Source organism: Panthera leo, chromosome C1 (assembly GCF_018350215.1).
Source record: "Panthera leo isolate Ple1 chromosome C1, P.leo_Ple1_pat1.1, whole genome shotgun sequence".
NCBI classification, from domain to species: domain Eukaryota; kingdom Metazoa; phylum Chordata; class Mammalia; order Carnivora; family Felidae; genus Panthera; species Panthera leo.
This window is the reverse complement of record NC_056686.1, coordinates 92,775,576-92,784,388: the sequence shown is the minus strand read 5'-3', so window position 1 is coordinate 92,784,388 and position 8,813 is coordinate 92,775,576. Positions and strand designations below refer to the sequence as shown.

General features: G+C 45.2%; 1 protein-coding gene and 1 long non-coding RNA gene across 5 annotated transcripts in view; one reads left to right on the top strand and one right to left on the bottom strand.

Moving 5' to 3' along the window:
* Window positions 1-199: 199 nt before the first annotated feature.
* LOC122228282 lies at window positions 200-1,918 on the bottom strand. Its single transcript, XR_006206504.1, has 2 exons — window positions 1,756-1,918; window positions 200-442 (listed from the first exon to the last, which is right to left on the bottom strand). It is a non-coding gene; the product is annotated as an uncharacterized LOC122228282 (long non-coding RNA).
* Window positions 1,918-8,813, top strand: part of SORT1 (sortilin 1) — a 67,576-nt gene continuing 60,680 nt past the window's right edge. For 2 of the 4 annotated variants that reach the window (XM_042953262.1, XM_042953265.1), the window contains exon 1: window positions 2,685-2,817. Coding sequence is in view for 1 of the 4 variants with exons in the window: in XM_042953259.1 (XP_042809193.1) it covers window positions 1,936-2,379 (444 nt within the window). In the remaining 3 variants the exon portion in view is untranslated. Of the gene's footprint in view, window positions 2,380-2,684; window positions 2,818-8,813 lie in introns of those variants that run through there. The other 2 variants (XM_042953259.1, XM_042953264.1) reach the window with 2 other exon arrangements.

Here is an 8,813-nt window from a genome sequence, read left to right as displayed (position 1 = left end):
CTAGGAAAAGCGATAGTTTTGTGATGTGTAACTTTTCCATTCATCTTTCTGCTATAGAATGTATCTTGGAAGAAAGTACAGTTTTGAGATAAGTAATCTATATATTTTAGTCCTACAAGTAAGGTAAGATCTTCTGTGCAGTATTTCACAAGGGAGATAAAGTGCAACCTCTGTATTTAGTGCCTGTGTCAGACAAAAGTAAAATACCAGAACAGTTTATTCACTCAAAACACTTCCTCAGTGCCATATGCAAAATGCCATGTCCCCAGAAGCTGGTAGAGTTAGAGGAAGGAAATACATATTTTGTAAGCATATGGTAACTAAAAGCAATATATTCAAAAGTGAAGGTGCACATAATTACAATTTACTACTTAGTTTAAAAGTGGATTTAGTAATTTCTCCAGGAGATGGCACTGTTGAGTTGGCTTTTTTCCTTTCAGGGCTGTAAGACAATAGACCATTCATCTTTGTGTCACCCAAACAAAGAAATATTCCTCTATAGCCCCTCTTCTTCCCCAGCTAATCACATGCTGCTGGAACTGACTGTCTTGTGATCTACTCCATAGTTGGCATAGATTAAAAAATAATCTGTATTTTAAAACATAATCTGACACATGGTAATTAACAGAAAAGAACAAATTGTACACCGGTTTTCATGGAGCTTTGTCATTTCAGCAGCTGAGAACTTGGAAGACTATTCCAGTGATTTCACCACCCTGCTCAGATGCCATTCAAAAATTATTTTTCACTTCTCAGGTCTTATCATGGTTGTTGGGAAAAAAAATGTAAATTTGTAAATCTTTTTGCTTGCAAATTAACATGAATAGGATTTTAATGTAAACATTGGGTTGGGTGCATTGCACCATTTTGCTCTACAGTGAATATTATATTCTCATTTGGGTTTACGTCCAGTTTATAGTTAAAAGTAGTTTTTAGTGGCTTTATCTGGGTGTAACATTTTGCAGACTTTGTATCTATTTGTACATTTTCTACTGAACAATTTCTGGCATTCTGAAGGGACGGAGCCAGTAAAGATTAAAAACTGGTTTTACCTGCGCTGCACGTTCTAAAAGTTAAGTGTGCAGTTTCTTCAGTACAGGAAACAGCATGGGGGTTTTATTGATTAAAGGCAGGGTGCTGATTTAGGGGGCATTATACACTGAAAACCAAACTTGTGCAATGCACTCACCGCAGGGTTACGGCACTTTGGTAAAGACAACATGCACCTATGAAATGATTGTCTAAAGTAAGCACTGGGTAATTCTCTTGCCCCGTTTACCTGCCCCTGATTCTAAGCTACTTTGTAACTCTGGGGGAACCAATGAGCAATTCTACCTTTGGCCTAACTCCCTGAAGAAGAAGAAAGTGAGTGAGACCATACATGGTGGAGGACTCTTCTTCAAGCTTGCATGAGTCACGGATGTCCTGATGTCTATCTGCCTCCGTAGGACTAGCCCACACAATTCACATTTACCTCTTTTGGCAGCAAGAAGGCTGCTACATTAGACAATGAGTGCTCCAGTACGCGAGGGTTAAAAACCTGAAGCACCGGTTAATGACGAAGCCCCCTTTTTCCAGCTGAGCGAGCTCAGGGATTCCCTTAAGAGATTTTCCAGGCGCTGCCGCAATGAAAGGAATTTTAGGGGTGTCTGTGGGGAAGACGGGGGAATAACCTAGTCCCCAACCTGGGGTTCCAGAGTGGGGCCGGGCGCCAAGAGCGGGGGGCTACGCGGGAGGGGTGGGGGAAGCTCCTACGCTAACTCTGGAAGTCCGGCCCCGGAGACGCCGGGCGATGGGGGGGATGACCTCAGCCGTCTCTGCTACGTTCCAGCCAATCAGTCCCGCATCTTGGCATCCGAATCCAGGACCCCCGAAGCCGGAGGCGACGCGAGCCAATGAGGAGTGGGCCGGGGAAGAAGGACAGGCGGCCAGCCTATGGGGGCGGAGAGGCCCGGCTGCGCGTATCCAAGGAGCGCGGGGCTCCGACTCGGGGGTGTGGCGCGGCGCCGGCGGGGGTGGGCGGGCGCGCCGGGCGGCAGGTGTCGGCGGCGTCGGCATTCGGCGGCGATGGAGCGGCCCCGGGGAGCTGCGGACGGCCTCTCGCGCTGGCCCCACGGCCTCGGCCTCCACCTCCTCCTCCTCCTGCAGCTGCTGCCGCCGGCGACCCTCGGCCAGGACCGTCTGGACGCGCCGCCGCCGCCCGCTGCGCCGCTGTCGCGCTGGTCCGGCCCCGTCGGGGTGAGCTGGGGGCTGCGCGCTGCCGCGCCCGGGGGCCCGGTTCCCCGCGGCGGCCGTTGGCGCCGCAGCGCGCTCGACGAGGACGAGGACTGCGGCCGGGTCCGGGACTTCGTCGCCAAGCTGGCCAACAACACGCACCAGGTGAGCGGGCGCCGGGCCCGGGTGCCGCCCGGACTGCGAGGTGCCGCCCCCGGGCCCCGGCGGCCGCCTGCCCCGCCCGCGCAGCCCGCCCCTCTTTCTCTGTCCGCGCTCCTCGCGTCTCCGCCGGGGAGACCCGGGCCGCTCGCCTGGCCGCGGCCCCGAAACTGCGGCGGGCGGAGTCCGGCCCGGGAGCGGCCCGCGGGACGCCGCGGCCCGCGCGGCTGTGTTTCGTCACAGGGGAGGCAGCGTTCGACTTTCACGGCATTCTTTTTTTTTTTTTTTAAGTTGTCAAAATCTCTTGTGCGTCGCTGTTTTTGCGTCTGTGTAAATAATTAGGATCCAGTAGCTCTATAACCCACTAGGCAACTGGAGGAATAATTACCTCTTAAGTGCTTGGAGAAGTTGGGCTGCGCAGAAGCAAAGGTGTGCCCTCGCTGGGTCAGTACTTTCAGGGTGGGTAGGCGGGTGTTCAGAAATCCCACGGCAGTTCCTAGGTTACTGTGTGTATTTTAATAGGCAAAGGAACAAGCTTGGAAGTAGGATGACACTATATATGTGATCTCTCTTACGCCTTCACGTTTGACCTTCTATCCTGGCTTTGGACTCTGACCAGGATGTCTTCATCCTGTTGTTAACAAGATTTCCAACAGTTAGGACGCACGTTGCAGATACTCTCCTTTGCGCTAGGTCCTAGTCAACAACTTTAGAAATTATAGCATTTCAGGCCCTGGGGACAAGCCCCTCAACCTTTGCACACTACTGGCCTGACAAAGCCCATTGTTAAGAAGGTCCTGGCTCCTTGCTGCAGTGCAACATGGGCATCTTCCTCTTGTTTTTCTAGAACTAACAGTTTAATTGTTGTTACCCATATTTGCACAATGTATTCTCAATTTAATATGTTCTTTGTTATAGCTCTTGCTCTTTCAAAGAGAGTTGCATGGGGGGACAGAGATGAGTGGCTAACTGCACTTGTCCATGTATAGCCACGTTCCCTGTCAGCCAGATCTCAGTCTCCCCCTGAACTATCATTCTCCCTCTGCCTGGACTATACTTGTTACCTGTGCAGAATTCTCAGATCTGCACTCCCCCCTCCCCCTAGGGCAACTGCAGTCAGGGCACAAGCAGTCAGGGGTAGCCGGGTAGCCCCACGTAAGGCATTCCAGGCAGGAGCTGTGGAAAGGTGGTGAAACTAGTGCTGACGGGTGGGACTGGTTGGATGCAGATTGGGTGGAGTGAGTACCGGGAAGACTTCCTGTTTGTGGAGGAAGAAATAATGTTGTAGACTTCCATCTCACAGTGGGGTGTTGAGAAAGGCCTTGCAGTACCGAAGCTGAACTTACAACAGGACCACTTCCTTCCTGGAGTCAGCTGGACACAGCATTCTTACTCCATATTTGATTCTTCTCTTGCTGGTTGACCTACCTAATTTAGGACCTGCTGCTCCTCCTGGATTTATTCCTGCAGAACCTTCCCTGATTGGCTTGACTTGATACGTCATTTGTAAACTATTGATTTTTAAAGCTAGAGGTTGAAAAAACTGGCTCAGGGGATTCTTAGGCCAAATGTACTCAAGAGCAGGTCTTGAAATCTGGTTCTTTGAGGTCCATATGAAAAGAAACTTCCCTCTGTTTCTCTCATTTTATTTAGCTACTGTTTCCAGTGTTTTAATTTGTTTTTTAGCTTTTTTTCTTAGTCTTTCAGTGACCTAATTTTAAATAGCTCTTTTTGCACTTGTTCATCGTCCATGATCTCTTCTTCAGAGATCCCATCCTATTTATAACATGTATATGTGGCCAGAGTGAAGCTGTTGTTAATATTCTTCACCTTAGACATGGTTGAGTAAAGCAGTTCTTAGAGGTCCACCTCCTTTTTTTTTTTTTTTTAATTTTAATGTTTAATTGAGAGAGAGAGAGAGAGAGAGAGAGAGAGAGAAGCAGCACGAGTGGAGGAGAGGCAGAGAGAGGGAGACACAGAATCCGAAGCAGGCTCCAGGCTCTGAGCTGTCCGCACAGAGCCCTACGCAGGGCTCGAACTCACGAACCGTGAGATCATGACCTGAGCCACACTATAAATAGTGTGAGATAAAAGTATCAGCAGGACAAAACAACTTTTTTTTATCAGGGATATTGTATACTTTTGTACAGCTGGGAAAGTGCCATTTAGAGTAGTTTTTCATAAGATGACAGGATTCACTTCCCAAGGAAAATCAGAAGTTCTTGGTTCTCTTCTTATTTGCTAAAATGTGCTGTTCGTGTTAGACCACATTAATCCATACAGTCAGTATATGAGAATGCCCTAAAAATGTTCAAGTTGTGCTGAATGATACCAGGAAAAGATAATTCAGACTGGACAATGAAAAGCCTCAGAAGGGTTTAGCAGATCTCCTGGACCTATGGTTTGTTTGGCTTGTGAGAATATGTTGGTGTTTCATCTTCCTTAAAAAGCAAGGTAGTCCTAAACCATGATAGCACTTTTCTGTTCTGGCTTAGGAGACCTGTACCCTAATGACCTGAAACTCGGGCTCAATAAATACCCTTTTTGCCTCTAACCCAAAACTGTTTTCATACCACCCTTTTTACTGATTCTTTCCTTTAAGTGCTTGGAATGCTCATGACATGTATAACCTTTGTACATGAGAGAAATTGAGCAAGCATAGATTTTATTAATGTTGGTTGCTAAGTTGGATTGCTTCAAAACATTCCTCCTATAAGTAGCCCTTTGAGGTTAGGCATGAAAACTGTCTTAAAGAAACAGATGAAATGCCTTGGCCGGAGTTACGGCGGTTGCTGACATAATTTCCTTCGCATTCCTGGGTTCAGACCATTTGATAATTTCCTTAAAACTTTCAAAAGTTATGATTAAAAGCCAGAAAACTGCTGCTCCTTCTCTGTCCTCCCTCTGCTGCTGTCATTAACTACTTCTTTACACATAACTTCCCAACTTCTACCCCAACATCAAAGCATCTGGTTTCTTAAGTAAACAGGCCCTGTGGAGAGACTGTGTTGTGTGTATGTCAGCTCTGAGAAGAATGTGTGTGTGTGCTTGCTGGTGCTGGCAAGGCTGAGTCCAGGCTGACAGGACTGAATGTGCCTGTTGGAGGTTCAAGGAGCTGCCACTTCTAGCCTGTCGTGGATCTTTGTAACACCCGGAAATCTGAAGGTCAGTGCCTTTAGCTCCCCTGCAACTTTCTAAGTGCCTCACTTATTCCAACATTCAGCCTCTCTTCATACTACCTTCCCCGGCATTCCCAGCCACACCCTCAAGTTAATCTTCTCTTGAGTCCTGTTCCACCCGTTTGTTTGGGGGTCAAAGAATAGGAATTCTGCAGGATTTCCTTCTTGGTCCTGGTTGAGCAGAATGAGCAAAATCCTCATGGGATTCTACTCCCATGCAGTATACTAATCAGAACTTTAACCCCTAATGGCTGTTAACATGCCGTATGCATTGGGGATTTCAGTTACAAGTATCAGCAGATTCGATGAAGTATATTTATCTGGGGAAAGGTTAGTTAGTCCTCATCTGAAGGTTGGCTGGGGTGAGGGTAGACAGCTACCCAGGCAGGACAAGTGGCTGAGAGGGAATGCAGCGTGACAATTAGGTAAGTTCTCTGCTGACTCAAATATTTGGCTCTGTGCCTAGTGATTTTTAATTAGAAATCTGAGTCTCTTGTCTGTTTGTGGAAATAATTGGGAGAAGGCTCATGTTCTGGTCAATTTCTAATGGTTATTTTCTTTCTGTAATGATAATAATAATAGGCTCTCCATCCTGCTGTTTTGATCTGATCTTTCGTGTCAGGTTCACGGAGGCTATTAGCAGCTTCTTCTGCACTCTGCCGATTTCTAATCGGCTCCTGCCAGCAAGCATTGGATTCTCAGTGGGTGACTGCAGAGACTGTGCTCCCCAACTTTGTCCTACTTGGCCTGTTATCCTTGTGTGATCATCACATCAGGCCAATGCTTAACACTGAGTGGTAGTGGTCGGTAGGAGTAATGTCTGCTCCTCTCCCTCCCTTTCTGTGCACCCCGACCCCTCAAGTTCTGTCTCTACAGAAAGTGAACTGTGTTTTAAGACTGAAGAAATGACGTTCAAATGTTTTAGGTGATTAGAAGCTAATATTAGCGTACACAAAACTATCAAATTTAACATCTAATTTTAAAATACAGCTTTTTAAGGAAAAGGTGCTATGATAGTAGCTCCAAAAATATTTTGAAATAGATAGTGCATTTGTAAATTTCCAAAAAAAATTTTCAGTTGCCTTCTTATCCTTTTGTAACCAGTGTTTCTTTTGCATCTTTTACTCTTTTTTAAAAATTTGGTGAAAATTGATTGGGGCGCCTGGGTGGCTCAGTCGATTAGGCATCCAACTCTTGGTTTGGCTCAGGTCATGATCTCACAGTTTGTGGGTTTGAGCCCCGAGTTGGGCTCTGTTCTGGCAGTGCAGAGCCTGCTTGGGATTCTCTCTCTCCCTCTCTCTCTCTCTCTCTCTCTCTGCCCCTCCTCCACTTGCTCACTCTTGTTCTCTCTCTCTCTCTCAAAATAAATAAACATTTTTTAAAGTTTGGTGAAAATTTGTTCTTTCCCATTGTCTAGGTAGCCATGTCACTGATCTTTATGTAGATGGGTTTGAGGAGTAAAATGAGCCTTGAGGAACATGCTAGTCAATTTCAGTCAGTTTTAGACAGGTTTTGTATTGTTCTAATAGTGACTGCAATCAGAGCTGGGCTAGTAATATATATCTTTGAGCTAGCTGGGTTGAATGGATCTTCACAACAGACCCTTCAAATCTGTGGAGGTTTTTAAGTGAATGCTGGACATGTGGAGGGTTTTTTTTCTGTTTTTTTTTTTTTTTTTTTTTTTAAAGATTGAGGCTATTTTCCCTACTCTACTCTCAACCCTAGTCTCAGGAAACCACAGTAAAAACAGAATCTTCCATTCAGAGCCTGTGGTGTTTTGCTGAGAAAGTTTTCTGTGACTGTAGTTTATTTTCTGTTTTGCATTTCGCTTTCTAGCCCTCAATTCCTCATCTACAACATGAGAAATTTTGGATTAGATTTAAAATGTCTAAAAAAATTCTGATTCATATGGAAGAGGAGGAGGCCAGAGGTTGTGATCACAAATGTTTATTGCTTGATTCCAAATTTAGAAGCAAATTGCGGCTGATCTGCTTCACAGTTGAACTTGAACATAGCCTGGGATTTCACATCTGGGGGTAATTTGTTACCACCTCCAGAGCTTACTTCACTGAAATACCAGTGTTGTTAAAGATAGCAGGAGTATTTTTTTTCATATAATTATGAAAGACCTTTGACTTGTTTATTTTTTGGGTAGTACTTTATCATTCTTTGTTGCCTGAAGAATCTAATGCTAAGCAAATACTAACCAAAGCTTTTGGATAGTCCAAAAGCAAACCCAGTAAATGTATAATAGTAAATTTGTTTTTTCTCCTTCCCTACAGTACTTTGCCAAAACTGGGGCTTTTTTTTTTTTTTTTTTTTTTTTTTTTTTTTTTTGTCCTGACTGCTTGTGTTTGAAAACAGATGGCCAGGGGGCCTGGGTGGCTCAGTCAGTTAAGTGTCCTACTTTGGCTCAGGTCATGATCTCACGGTTTGTGAGGTCAAGCCCCATATCGGGCTGTCTGCTGTCAGCACAGAGCTCACTTCGTATCCTCTGTCCCCCTCTCTCTCTGCCCCTCCCCTGCTCTCTCCCTCTCTCTTTCTCTTTCAAAAATAAATAAATTCGGGGCGCCTGGGTGGCGCAGTCGGTTAAGCGTCCGACTTCAGCCAGGTCACGATCTCGCGGTCCGTGAGTTCGAGCCCCGCGTCAGGCTCTGGGCTGATGGCTCGGAGCCTGGAGCCTGTTTCCGATTCTGTGTCTCCCTCTCTCTCTGCCCCTCCCCCGTTCATGCTCTGTCTCTCTCTGTCCCAAAAATAAATAAAAAAACGTTGAAGAAAAAAAAAAAAATTTAAAAAAAAAAATAAAAAAATAAATAAATAAATTAATAAAAAGATTGTCAGCTTACCATTAGTATACTCAGCCCTGTGCTAGTTAGAAATGTATGTGTGATTAATTGACTTGATTTTTTTCATCAGAAGAAATGTATGTTTTTTTCCCTTCTAGGGCTTGAGTACTATCTCTCTCTTATTTGCTTTTGTTAAGAGTTTTGTTCTTCCTGTATTACCTAAGAAACTAAGTTCTAGTATTGTACTTAAGCCAATTTGTAAGTCTGTTCAACAGTAAGATCACCCTGAAGAATCAAGAGAATTGAACTGGGAAGAAAAATTTTGATGAACCTCATACTTCCCAGACAAGATAACTCAATCAGATGTCTGTCTGGTACATACTATTTGTCAAAGGGATTCAAATTACAGATATGTTGTATACAAAATTCAAGAGAGATCTCAATACCCAGATTTGAGACCTTGCTCTGCTGCTTT